The sequence below is a fragment of the Ranitomeya imitator genome, chromosome 9 (genome assembly GCF_032444005.1).
Source record: "Ranitomeya imitator isolate aRanImi1 chromosome 9, aRanImi1.pri, whole genome shotgun sequence".
NCBI classification, from domain to species: domain Eukaryota; kingdom Metazoa; phylum Chordata; class Amphibia; order Anura; family Dendrobatidae; genus Ranitomeya; species Ranitomeya imitator.
Genome location: NC_091290.1, coordinates 37,355,829 through 37,370,190, shown reverse-complemented (window position 1 = coordinate 37,370,190; position 14,362 = coordinate 37,355,829). Strand labels below are relative to the sequence as shown.

General features: G+C 44.3%; 1 protein-coding gene across 1 annotated transcript in view; it reads left to right on the top strand.

The window, feature by feature from the left end:
- The window catches only part of STIP1 (stress induced phosphoprotein 1), a 38,309-nt gene that overhangs the window by 8,638 nt on the left and 15,309 nt on the right, over window positions 1–14,362 (top strand). The window contains exons 6-11 of the mRNA XM_069740109.1: window positions 602–728; window positions 6,256–6,358; window positions 10,020–10,140; window positions 10,602–10,698; window positions 13,261–13,385; window positions 13,830–13,866. Coding sequence (XP_069596210.1) covers window positions 602–728; window positions 6,256–6,358; window positions 10,020–10,140; window positions 10,602–10,698; window positions 13,261–13,385; window positions 13,830–13,866 — 610 coding nt within the window. The remainder of the gene's footprint in view (window positions 1–601; window positions 729–6,255; window positions 6,359–10,019; window positions 10,141–10,601; window positions 10,699–13,260; window positions 13,386–13,829; window positions 13,867–14,362) is intronic.

The window sequence follows — 14,362 nt, the reverse complement described above, 5'->3', positions numbered from 1 at the left end:
GGTCGCTGCAACATTGCATTAAAATGCAATAACGGGCGATCAAAAGAACTTATCTAAACCAAAATGGTAGAATTAAAAACGTCAGCTCGGCACGCAAAAAATAAGCCCTCACCCGACCCCAGATCACGAAATATGGAGATGCTATGGGTATCGGAAAATAGCGCACATTTTGGGTTGGTTTTTTTTTTAGCAAAGTTTGGAATTTTTTTTTTTTCACTACTTAGTTAAAGTAGAACCTAGACATGTTTGGTGTCTATGAACTCATAATGACCTGGAGAATCATATTGGCAGGTCAGTTTTAGCATTTAGTGAAGCTAGCAAAAAAGCCAAACAAAAAACAAGTGTGGCATTTCACTTTTTTTGCAATTTCACCACACTTGGAATTTTTTTTCCCATTTTCTAGTACACGATATGGTAAAAACCAATGATGTTGTTCAAAGGTAAAACTCGTCCCTCAAAAAAATAAGCCCTCACGTGGCCATATTGACGGAAAAATAAGTTATGGCTCTGGGAAGGAGGGGAGCAAAAAAAAACGGAAAACCCCCAGGTCATGAAAGGGTTAATGGCTTGACAAAATGTCAAACTTTCTCATACCCCTCAGGCTCAGAAGGAGAAGGAGCTCGGCAATGAAGCTTACAAGAAGAAAGAGTTTAACGCTGCCCTGAAGCATTATTCTGAAGCCCAGAAACTTGATCCAACTAACATGACTTATATAACAAATCAGGCTGGTAAGTTCCTACTTCGATCCTCTTTTGGAAATATTTATATGTTGGATTTGAAAGAAGTTGCCTGACATATTTTCTTCCCTTGGATGTGGGTTGGTATGACATAACAAATGGCTGCATACTCGCCTGCTGTCACCCCCTGGGGATTCAGCACAGCCTGCGCTGTTGGTCAGTGCCACTTTCAGAAGAGATGTTACGCAGTCCCAATATCATCAGAGCGCTGAACCATGTGATTGGCGGCAGCATCCAGGTGACTAGAGGCATATTCCATCAGAGAATCGGCCTACTTCTCCAGTCACCTGAATACTGCGCAAGCTTCGGTGGTCCTGTGACATCCAGAGGATCCCGTTATGGTGTGCAACCAGAGCTGCCTTCACTGGATTCCCAGTGGTGGCAGAATGTTAGTTGCCCTGTGCATAAGAAATGGGGGGGGGGGGGATAAAAACTGGCACTGGGCAACTACTTTAACCCCTTCCCGACCCATGACGCCACGTAGGCGTCATGAAAGTCGGTGCCATTCCGACCCATGACGCCTATGCGGCGTCATGGAAAGATCGCGTCCCTGCAGATCGGGTGAAAGAGTTAACTCCCATTTCACCCGATCTGCAGGGACAGGGGGAGTGGTAGTTTAGCCCAGGGGGGGTGGCTTCACCCCCTCGTGGCTACGATCGCTCTGATTGGCTGTTGAAAGTGAAACTGCCAATCAGAGCGATTTGTAATATTTCACCCATTATAACGGGTGAAATATTACAATCCAGCCATGGCCGATGCTGAAATATCATCGGCCATGGCTGGAAATACTAGTGTGCCGCCCCCCCACCCCCCCGATCTGGCCGGTACACTGCTCCGGCTCCCCTCCGCCCTGTGCTCCGCTCCCCCCCGTGCTCGTGTCCGCTCCCCCCGTGCTCCAATCACCCCCCCTGCACTCCGATCCACACCCCCCCCCCCCCCCCCCCGTGCTCCGTTCCACCCCCCCGTGCTCCGTTCCACCCCCCCGTGCTCCATTCCAGCCCCCCCCGTGCTCCGTTCCACGCCCCCCGCGCTCCGTTCCACCCCTCCCGCGCTCCGATTCTCCCCCCCCCCGTGGTCCCCCCCCACCCTATCATACTTACCGATCCAGCCGTGGTCCCGTCCGTCTTCTCCTGGGCGCCGCCATCTTCCAAAATGGCGGGCGCATGCGCAGTGCGCCCGCCGAATCTGCCGGCCGGCAGATTCGTTCCAAAGTGCATTTTGATCACTGAGATATAATTTATCTCAGTGATCAAAATAAAAAAAATAATAAATGACCCCCATAGGTAGGGACAATAAAAAAAATAAAGAAATTTTTTTTTTTCCACTAATGTTAGAATAGGGTTAGGGTTAGGGGTAGGGTTAGGGCTAGGGTTAGGGTTAGGGTTAGGAATGTGCACACGATTTCTGGTCCTCTGCGGATTTTTCCGCTGCGGATTTGATAAATCCGCAGTGCTAAACCGCTGCGGATTTATAGCGGATTTACCGCGTTTTTTTCTGCGCATTTCACTGCGGTTTTACAATTGCGATTTTCTATTGGAGCAGTTGTAAAACCGCTGCAGAATCCGCACAAAGAAGTGACATGCTGCGGAATGTAAACCGCTGCGTTTCCGTGCAGTTTTTCCGCAGCATGTGTACAGCGATTTTTGTTTCCCATAGGTTTACATTGAACTGTACACTCATGGGAAACTGCTGCGGATCCGCAGCGTTTTCCGCAGCGTGTGCACATACCGTTAGAATTAGGCTATGTGCACACGGTGCGGATTTGGCTGCGGATTCGCAGCAGTGTTCCATCAGGTTTACAGTACCATGTAAACATATGAAAAACCAAATCCGCTGTGCCCATGGTGCGGAAAATACCGCGTGGGAACGCTGCGTTGTATTTTCTGCAGCATGTCAATTCTTTGTGCGGATTCCGCAGCGTTTTACACCTGTTCCTCAATAGGAATCCGCAGGTGAAATCCGCACAAAAAACACTGGAAATCCGCGGAAAATCCGCAGGTAAAACACAGTGCCTTTTACCCGCAGATTTTTCAAAAATGGTGCGGAAATATCTCACACGAATCCGCAACGTGGGCACATAGCCTTAGGGTTAGGGTTGGAATTAGGGTTGTGGTTAGGGTTAGGGGTGTGTTGGGGTTAGTGTTGTGGTTAGGGGTGTGTTGGGGTTAGGGTTGTGATTAGGATTATGGCTACAGTTGGGATTAGGGTTAGGGGTGTGTTGGGGTTAGTGTTGGAGTTAGAATTGAGGGGTTACCACTGTTTAGGCACATCAGGGGTCTCCAAACGCAACATGGCGCCACCATTGATTCCAGCCAATCTCGTATTCAAAAAGTCAAATGGTGCTCCCTCACTTCCGAGCCCTGACGTGTGCCCAAACAGTGGTTTACCCCCACATATGGGGTACCAGCATACTCAGGACAAACTGCGCAACAATTACTGGGGTCCAATTTCTCCTGTTACCCTTGTGAATCTAAAAAAATGCTTGCTAAAACATAATTTTTGAGGAAAGAAAAATGATTTTTTATTTTCACGGCTCTGCGTTGTAAACGTCTGTGAAGCACTTGGGGGTTCAAAGTGCTCACCACATATCTAGATAAGTTCCTTGGGGGGTCTAGTTTCTAAAATGGGGTCACTTGTGGGGGGTTTCTACTGTTTAGGCACACCAGGGGCTCTGCAAACGCAACGTGACACCCGCAGACCATTCCATCAAAGTCTGCATTTCAAAAGTCACTACTTCCCTTCTGAGCCCCGACGTGTGCCCAAACAGTGGTTTACCCCCACATATGGGGTATCAGCGTACTCAGGAGAAACTGGACAACAACTTTTGGGGTCCAATTTCTCCTGTAACCCTTGGGAAAATAAAAAATTCTGGGCTAAATAATTATTTTTGAGGAAAGAAAACGTATTTATTATTTTCACGGCTCTGCATTATAAACTTCTATGAAGCACTTGGGGGTTCAAAGTGCTCACCACACATCTAGATAAGTTCCTTTCAGGGTCTAGTTTCCAAAATGGGGTCACTTGTGGGGGGTTTCTACTGTTTAGGCACATCAGGGGCTCTGCAAACGCAACGTGACGCCCGCAGAGCATTCCATCAAAGTCTGCATTTCAAAACGTCACTACTTCAATTCCAAGCCCCGGCATGTGCCCAAACAGTAGTTTACCCCCACATATGGGGTATCACCGTACTCAGGAGAAACTGGACAACAACTTTTGGGGTCAAATTTCTCCTGTTACCCTTGGGAAAATAAAAAATTGCAGGGTAAAAGATCATTTTTGAGAAAATAATTTTTTTTTTTATTTTCATGGCTCTGCGTTATAAACTTCTGTGAAGCACTTGGGGGTTCAAAGTCCTCACCACACATCTAGATTAGTTCCTTTGGGGGTCTAGTTTCTAAAATGGTGTCATTTCTGGGGGATCTCCAATGTTTAGGCACACAGGGGCTCTCCAAACGTGACATGGTGTCCGCTAATGATTGGAGCTAATTTTCCATTTAAAAAGCCAAATGGCGTGCCATCCCTTCCGAGCCCTGCCGTGCGCCCAAACAGTGGTTTACCCCCACATATGGGGTATCAGCGTACTCAGGACAAACTGGACAACAATATTTGGGGTCCAATTTCTCCTATTATCCTTGGCAAAATAGGAAATTCCAGGCTAAAAAATCATTTTTGAGGAAAGAAAAATTATTTTTTATTTTCATGGCTCTGCGTTATAAACTTCTGTGAAGCACCTGGGGGTTTAAAGTGCTCAATATGCATCTAGATAAGCTCCTTGGGGGGTCTAGTTTCCAAAATGGGGTCACTTGTGCGGGAGCTCCAATGTTTAGGCACACAGGGGCTCTCCAAACGCGACATGGTGTCCGCTAACAATTGGAGCTAATTTTCCATTCAAAAAGTCAAATGGCGCGCCTTCTCTTCCGAGCCCTGCCGAGTGCCCAAACAGTGGTTTACCCCCACATATGAGGTATCGGCGTACTCGGGAGAAATTGCCCAACAAATTTTATGATCCATTTTATCCTACTGCCCATGTGAAAATGAAAAAATTGAGGCGAAAAGAATTTTTTTGTGAAAAAAAAATTACTTTTTCATTTTTACAGATCAATTTGTGAAGCACCTGAGGGTTTAAAGTGCTCACTAGGCATCTAAATTAGTTCCTTGGGGGGTCTAGTTTCCAAAATGGGGTCACTTGTGGGGGAGCGCCAATGTTTAGGCACACAGGAGCTATCCAAACGCGACATGGTGTCCGCTAACGATGGAAATAATTTTTCATTCAAAAAGTCAAATGGCGCTCCTTCCCTTCCGAGCCTTACCATGTGCCCAAACAGTGGTTTACCTCCACATGTGAGGTATTGGTGTACTCAGGAGAAATTGCCCAACACATTTTAGGATCCATTTTATCCTGTTGCCCATGTGAAAATGAAAAAATTGAGGCTAAAAGAATTTTTTTGTGAAAAAAAAGTACTTTTTCATTTTTACGGATCAATTTGTGAAGCACCTGGGGGTTCAAAGTGCTCACTATGCATCTAGATAAGTTCCTTGGGGCGTCTAGTTTCCAAAATGGGGTCACTTGTGGGGGAGCTCCAATTTTTAGGCACACGGGGGCTCTCCAAACGTGACATGGTGTCCGCTAAAGAGTGGAGCCAATTTTTGATTCAAAAAGTCAAATGGCGCTCCTTCCCTTCCAAGCCCTGCCGTGCGCCAAAACAGTGGTTTACCCCCACATATGAGGTATCAGCGTACTCAGGACAAATTGGACAACAACTTTCGTGGTTCAGTTTCTCCTTTTACCATTGGGAAAATAAAAAAATTGTTGCTAAAAGATAATTTTTGTGACTAAAAAGTTAAATGTTCATTTTTTCCTTCCATGTTGCTTCTGCTGCTGTGAAGCACCTGAAGGGTTAATAAACTTCTTGAATGTGGTTTTGAGTACCTTGAGGGGTGCAGTTTTTAGAATGGTGTCACTTTTGGGTATTTTCAGCCATATAGACCCCTCAAACTGACTTCAAATGTGAGGTGGTCCCTAAAAAAAAATGGTTTTGTAAATTTCGTTGTAAAAATGACAAATCGCTGGTCGAATTTTAACCCTTATAACTTCCTAACAAAAAAAAATTTTGTTTCCAAAATTGTGCTGATGTAAAGTAAACATGTGGGAAATGTTATTTATTAACTATTTTGTGTCACATATCTCTCTGGTTTAACAGAATAAAAATTCAAAATGTGAAAATTGCGAAATTTTTAAAATTTTCGCCAAATTTCCGTGTTTATCACAAATAAATGCAGAATTTATTGACCTAAATTTACCACTAACATGAAGCCCAATATGTCACGAAAAAACAATCTCAGAACCGCTAGGATCCGTTGAAGCGTTCCTGAGTTATTACCTCATAAAGGGACACTGGTCAGAATTGCAAAAAACGGCAAGGTCTTTAAGGTCAAAATAGGCTGGGTCTTGAAGGGGTTAATTAAAATGTAAATTATTTTCCAAAATCTCACTGACCGCCATTGATTTGTTATTCAGCTGTGTACTTTGAACAAGCGGATTACAATCGATGCCGAGAGCTATGCGAAAACGCCATCGAAGTAGGAAGAGAGAATCGTGAAGACTACAGACAAATTGCCAAGTGGGTTCCAGTGGAGTGATGTGTGCGCATATGTCTTTATTTAGTCTGTTGTATGACGATCAATGGAACTGTGACTTATGTAGCTAAAATATAACACAATTGTTATAAATGTACCACATTTTGCGCACTATAAAACACAATGGACCATAATACGCACCCCAAATTTGGGGAGGAAAAAAAATGGCGCGTCGTAGTCCGATTTTACGGTAGCTTACCGGGAGCAGTGACGTAGGATCACAGGAGGCAAGGATGTTGCAGGACTGGCATGATTCCTTAAGTCCGCCGCAGTGAAAACAATTGGAAGTGCATGGACTGCACTGACATTTTGTGGAAGTCTGGGCCCACCACATCCTCGCACCCACTCCTCCCAGCTCGGTGCCCGCAGCATTGCTCCACTTCTGCCTTCACCGCCAGCTTCCTGCAGCAGCCACCCTGCCTCCCGTGACTCCTCTCCGCTAGAAAGCTACATTTGGATTATAACATGCACCTCCATTATCCTCCCAAATATGCGGGGGAAAAGTGCTCCATATAATCTGAAAAATACGATAATACAAAGAAAATTAAACTTGTCTGGATTTACAACTTTGTATTGTAACTAGAGATAAACAAGTAGATTGATTTGTAGCAATGTGGAACAGGGGCTTGGTCAGTATTCTGGATAGGAGCCCTGCAAACCTTCTTCCTATCTGATGGCATGGGTGGCTCTTTTGGTCAGCTTGTTTGATGCAACACCATCGTTGCGGCATGATGCACACCTAACATTGCGCCAGGCTGGCTAATAAAGAGTGGAGCTGCAGATGTCGACAGGTAGGTATTTCACAGCGCTCCCTCCCATGTAGAATACTGACCTGACTACTGAACCGGGGGGCCCTGCAAATTTATTCATTCACCTCTAAAATATATATATATATATATATATATAATTATACAGTGGGGCAAAAAAGTATTTAGTCCGTCAGCAATAGTGCAAGTTCCACCACTTAAAAAGATGAGAGGCGTTTGTAATTTACATCATAGGTAGACCTCAACTATGGGAGACAAACTGAGAAAAAAAAAATCCAGAAAATCACATTGTATGTTTTTTTAACATTTTATTTGCATATTATGGTGGAAAATAAGTATTTGGTCAGAAACAAAATTTCATCTCAATACTTTGTAATATATCCTTTGTTGGCAATGACAGAGGTCAAACGTTTTCTGTAAGTCTTCACAAGGTTGCCACACACTGTTGTTGGTATGTTGGCCCATTCCTCCATGCAGATCTCCTCTAGAGCAGTGATGTTTTTGGCTTTTCGCTTGGCAACACGGACTTTCAACTCCCTCCAAAGGTTTTCTATAGGGTTGAGATCTGGAGACTGGCTAGGCCACTCCAGGACCTTGAAATGCTTCTTACGAAGCCACTCCTTCGTTGCCCTGGCGGTGTGCTTTGGATCATTGTCATGTTGAAAGACCCAGCCACGTTTCATCTTCAATGCCCTTGCTGATGGAAGGAGGTTTGCACTCAAAATCTCACGGTACATGGCCCCATTCATTCTTTCATGTACCCGGATAATTCGTCCTGGCCCCTTTGCAGAGAAACAGCCCCAAAGCATGATGTTTCCACCACCATGCTTTACAGTAGGTATGGTGTTTGATGGATGCAACTCAGTATTCTTTTTCCTCCAAACACGACAAGTTCTGTTTCTACCAAACAGTTCCAGTTTGGTTTCATCAGACCATAGGACATTCTCCCAAAACTCCTCTGGATCATCCAAATGCTCTCTAGCAAACTTCAGATGGGCCCGGACATGTACTGGCTTAAGCAGTGGGACACGTCTGGCACTGCAGGATCTGAGTCCATGGTGGCGTAGTGTGTTACTTATGGTAGGCCTTGTTACATTGGTCCCAGCTCTCTGCAGTTCATTCACTAGGTCCCCCCGTGTGGTTCTGGGATTTTTGCTCACCGTTCTTGTGATCATTCTGACCCCACGGGGTGGGATTTTGCGTGGAGCCCCAGATCGAGGGAGATTATCAGTGGTCTTGTATGTCTTCCATTTTCTAATTATTGCTCCCACTGTTGATTTCTTCACTCCAAGCTGGTTGGCTATTGCAGATTCAGTCTTCCCAGCCTGGTGCAGGGCTACAATTTTGTTTCTGGTGTCCTTTGACAGCTCTTTGGTCTTCACCATAGTGGAGTTTGGAGTCAGACTTTTTGAGGGTGTGCACAGGTGTCTTTTTATACTGATAACAAGTTTAAACAGGTGCCATTACTACAGGTAATGAGTGGAGGAAAGAGGAGACTCTTAAAGAAGAAGTTACAGGTCTGTGAGAGCCAGAAATCTTGATTGTTTGTTTCTGACCAAATACTTATTTTCCACCATAATATGCAAAAAAAATGATAAAAAAACAGACAATGTGATTTTCTGGATTTTTTTTCTCAGTTTGTCTCCCATAGTTGAGGTCTACCTATGATATATATATATATATATACCGTATATACTCGAGTATAAGCCGAGATTTTCAGCCCAAATTTTTGGGCTGAAAGTGCCCCCCTCGGCTTATACTCGAGTCACGGTAGCGGTGGGGTCGGCGGGTGAGGGCGCTGAGGTATACTTACCTAGTCCCAGCGATCCTCGCGCTGTCCCTGCCGTCCCACGGGCTTCGGCGCTGCAGTTTCTTCCTCTCTTCAGCGGTCACGTGGGACCGCTCATTACAGAAATGAATAAGCGGCTCCACCTCCCATAGGGGCAGAGCCGCTTATTCATTTCTCTAATCAGCGGTGCCGGTGACCGCTGATAGAGAAAGAAGCTGCGGCACCGAAGACAGGAGGGGACAGCGCGAGGATCGCCAGGACTAGGTGAGTATAGCATATTCACCTGTCCTCGTTCCAGCCGCCGGGCGCCGATCCATCTTCCCGGCCGGCGCCTCCATCTTCCCGGCGTCTCTGCTCTCTGACTGTTCAGGCAGAGGGCGCGATGACGCATATAGTGTGCGCGGCGCCCTCTGCCTGATCAGTCAGAGCAGAGACGCCGGGAAGATGGAGGCGCCGGAACGAGACGCTGGGAGCTGCAATCAAGGGAGGTGAGTATGTGGTTTTTTTTCTTTATTGCGGCAGCGGCGGCACAAATTTATGTGGAACATCTATGGGGCACAGTGAACGGTGCAGAGCACCGTATATGGCACAGCACAGCTATGGGGTACAGTGAACGGTGCAGAGCACCGTATATGGCACAGCACAGCTATGGGGCACAGTGAACGGTGCAGAGCACCGTATATGGCACAGCACAGCTATGGGGCACAGTGAACGGTGCAGAGCACCGTATATGGCACAGCACAGCTATGGGGCACAGTGAACGGTGCAGAGCACCGTATATGGCACAGCTATGGGGCACAGTGAACGGTGCAGAGCACCGTATATGGCACAGCTAGGGGGCACAATGAAGGTGCAGAGCACTATATGGTTCACACCTATGGGGAAATATGAACGGTGCAGAGCACTATATGGCACAGCTATGGGGAAATAATGATCTATTTTTATTTTTGAAATTCACCGGTAAATGCTGCATTTCCACCCTAGGCTTATACTCGAGTCAATAAGTTCAAAAATATTGCTCTGTTGTATTGGAATGGTTCGTTTTCTGATGTGCGCCCGCTAAAAGCCATCTTTTCCTTGTTTCTGCAGAGCTTATGCACGTATTGGAAACTCCTATTACAAGGAAGAAAAGTACAAGGAAGCAATTCAGTTCTTCAACAAATCTCTGGCAGAGCACAGAACACCAGACGTTCTCAAGAAATGTCAGCAGGTCGGTTTTCATAGAAGCAGAAGGAAAGAAATGTGAAATGCCTACAGGACAATGCAGAATTCTCTTAATTATTGTGTACAAATAAGGCGTGTTATGTATATAGCATGCCAGCGGTGCCTTGGTATTGCACAGCTAAGAAATGTGTTCTAGTAGAAAAATAGTCACGCTGGTGCAATTTTCCTACTTTTTGAAATTCTTTCATGAATGGCTTGGCACAATTTTATGGTCCCACTAACTTTTTCCAATACATGGGTCGAAAAAAGTGAAAGGGCTTTATAGATATGTCATATTTTTCAATGTGTTTATTCCAGAGAGGTGATCTAAATACTATAATATCTGTTCTGATAAATATTGAGTCACATCATTGTGATTTCCCAGTGTTTTAAATGTCCCAAACAGGTTTTGCTTGTTATAAATGGCAAGTTTCTTGTATATGAATTTTATCATGGTTTTATCTGCAGGCAGAGAAAATATTGAAAGACCAGGAGCGACTAGCATACATCAATCCTGAGCTAGCACTAGAGCAGAAGACTAAAGGCAACGAAGCCTTCCAAAAAGGTAAAGCCTGTTAATTTGCAAACCCCATGGTCTGCTTTAGTCTTGGAAGTATTATAATTACAGAGTGCATTGATGTAGATTAAGTTGTCTCCTGACCGCAGGCAATAAACATGGGGGGGGGGGGGGTCAAAAGCTGACAGTCAAGGGCGACTTGTGTTCTGTAAATGTAACTAGGGAGCTGCTTTAAAGGGTTTCTCTTCCTTCAGTGCGCCTCGCCCAGGAGACTGACCACTCTGAGACTGCAGGGTGACCGATAACCTGAGCCATGAGCAGTACCCACCAGAATCTAGAGCATTTTTTTCTTTATGGGAAGTTGCTTTGTTTTTAAATAACTTTGCATTTGCAATTTTTAGAAAAAAAAACAACTTATACATTCTAGTAGTAGTAAAAATAAAACTAACAAACTGTGCATTGCTCGGGTCCATCGCTGAGTCTCCATGGCTGCTTCCGGTGTCTGTTCTTGTCTGCAGCACACATCATGTCTCTGGGCAGCTCGTACCATCTACATCGGGAGAGCTGCTGAGCTTATCGCTGACCTAATTGCTGCAGAAAAGAACACACTGGGAGCAGCTATGGAGACTTTGAGCTGGACCAGGGGGTATGGAGTGAAGCACATGATGCACAGCATACACAGAAAGCTGTCAATCAGTGTTGTTGGCATGGTTCTACTGAGCTGATTAATATGAGGGATTACCTGGCAGGATTAAAAGGGATGTCCATTACTAGGACAACCCCTTCTTGATCTAAATGTTTATCCTTGGGCACTACGTGTCACAACCGTACGAGGGCCACTGGACTGAGAGCCGACACTAACGGAAGGCAAGTATAAGCTTTTTTTATTTTTTATTTTTTTTTAAATTTCATTGGGGCCAAACATTTAGATCAAGCAGGGGTTGTCCAAGGAAGTGGATAACCTCTTTAATAGCCCACTAGTAATAATAATAATAATAATAATAATAATTTTATTTATATAGCGCCAACATATTCCGCAGCGCTTTACAAATTATGGAGGGGACTTGTACAGACAATAGACATTACAGCATAACAGAAATACAGTTCAAAACAGATACCAAGAGGAGTGAGGGCCCTGCTCGCAAGCTTACAAACTATGAGGAAAAGGGGAGACACGAGAGGTGGATGGTAACAATTGCTTTAGTTATTCGGACCAGCCATAGTGTAAGGCTCAGGTGTTCATGTAAAGCTGCATGAACCAGTTACCTGCCTAAGTATGTAGCAGTACAGACACAGAGGGCTAATACTGCATAAAGTGTATGAGAACATGATGCGAGGAACCTTTTTTTTTTTTTTTTTATTATAAATAGGCCACACAGGGATCGTTAGGTTAATGCATTGAGGCGGTAGGCCAGTCTGAACAAATGAGTTTTTAGGGCACGCTTAAAACTGTGGGGATTGGGGATTAATCGTATTAACCTAGGTAGTGCATTCCAAAGAATCGGCGCAGCACGTGTAAAGTCTTGGAGACGGGAGTGGGAGGTTCTGATTATTGAGGATGCTAACCTGAGGTCATTAGCGGAGCGGAGGGCACGGGTAGGGTGGTAGACTGATACCAGGGAGGAGATGTAGGGTGGTGCTGAGCCATGGAGTGCTTTGTGGATGAGGGTAGTAGTTTTGTACTGGATTCTGGAGTGGATGGGTAGCCAGTGTAATGACTGGCACAGGGTAGAGGCATCGGTGTAACGGTTGGTGAGGAATATGATCCTGGCAGCAGCATTCAGGACAGATTGGAGCGGGGAGAGTTTTGCAAGAGGGAGACCGATTAGTAGAGTTACAATAGTCCAGACGAGAATGAATAAGTGAAACAGTCAGAGTTTTTGCAGAGTCGAAATTAAGAAAAGGGCGAATTCTAGAAATGTTTTTGAGATGCAGGTAAGATGAGCGAGCCAGTGATCGGATGTAGGGGGTGAATGAAAGGTCAGAATCAAGGATGACCCCAAGGCAGCGGGCATGTTGCTTTGGAGTAATGGTGGAACCGCACACGGAGATGGCAATGTCAGGCAAAGGTAGGTTAGTAGAGGGAGAGAACACGAGGAGTTCAGTTTTTGACAGGTTTAGTTTCAGATAGAGGGAGGACATGATGTTAGAGACAGCGGTAAGACAATCACTGGTGTTTTCTAAAAAGGTCGGTGTGATATCGGGAGCAGAAGTGTATAATCTCCTGCTGCTAAAACTGATTGTATGAAAACTTCCGCAGTCGGCCCAATAAGTGACACAACGCCGGAATTGTGGTCTTGGCCCCCTACATTACCCTGCTCTCAGATTAGGTCGCAAAATACCTGATGACAAAAGCACAAAAATAAATGAATATAAGCCGCTAAGAGTTTGTATTGTTGCAGCTCTTCATAATAAATTCATGATAGATTTTTTTTTTTTTTCCCTTTGGTGATGTAGATGTGTGCAAATCAGTGCAATTTTTGTAGAATTAGGGTTGGAAAGGCCCAAGCTAAAATGGTGCAAAAAAAGCTAGAAATACTATTTCTATGCAACTTGTGAACACCTGCTGTATACAAGTAATACATCCAGATTTTCTGTTCTGTCTCACAGGAGACTACCCAATAGCAATGAAACATTACTCAGAAGCAATTAAGAGGAATCCAAAAGATGCCAAATTGTACAGCAATCGTGCTGCATGCTACACAAAGCTGCTCGAGTTTCAGCTTGCACTAAAGGTAATGAATATTGGCAATATAGCCGACAATGTAAATTCATCTATTGCCCAAATCGCTGTACCTCTAGTATTAGAGATGCTGTCATTGATCTGAAATGTAAATTCTATGGACACCTTTTGATATAGGGAAAATTGCAGTTTGCAGCCTGATTACAAGTTTCAGATTTATCTTGAGTGTCTCTCCCAGTAATATAGGCTGTATATGAGCTCTGTTTTTTCAGGGTTCTGCTGTCTTCCTTAGTACGTATATTTGTACAGCTCATATCCTGCTCTTTTCTCCATGTACTTTCCTCCTCTATAGTCCTGTTTTGTTTTTTCTCTTCTCTTCCATCTTGAAGATACTTTTCTCCTCTCTCCACTTTTAGGGGTTAAATACTAATGTCCATTAATACAACCAGATCAGAAGGGATTTAAGTGTTAATTTCTCCTTTCTTATTCCTTCCAGGACTGTGAAGAATGTATAAAACTAGAACCCGCATTCAGTGAGTATTTTCTGTCTTTTTTTTTTTGTGCTGAATTTTAATCCACTTAAACGTGCTCATCTCTACCTCTCCATAATGGGAGCCATGATGCCAGTAGTGGGGCATGTGACAGCCATTTAATATAAAAAAAATATATTTATAAAAAAAAAAAACTGCGGAAAATTCACTTATTTTAAAATAAAAAGATAACTGGAATAAACTGTACCAAATCTGTATATGTGAAACCCCCCCCCCTAATTTTGCCACAGAAAACTGGGAAAACTTAATGACTCTAGTATAAACCTAGGGTGGAAAATGCAGCAGCTACCGGTGAATGTCAAAAGTAAAAATAGATACCAATAAAAGTAAAATTAATTGAGACATCAGTAGGTTAAGTGTTTTTGAATATCCATTTTGAATCAGGAGCCCCATATAATGCTCCATAAAGTTTGATGGGCCCCATTAGATGCTCCATATTAAAATATGCCCCTTATAAGCCTGCATAAAGGGTAATAAG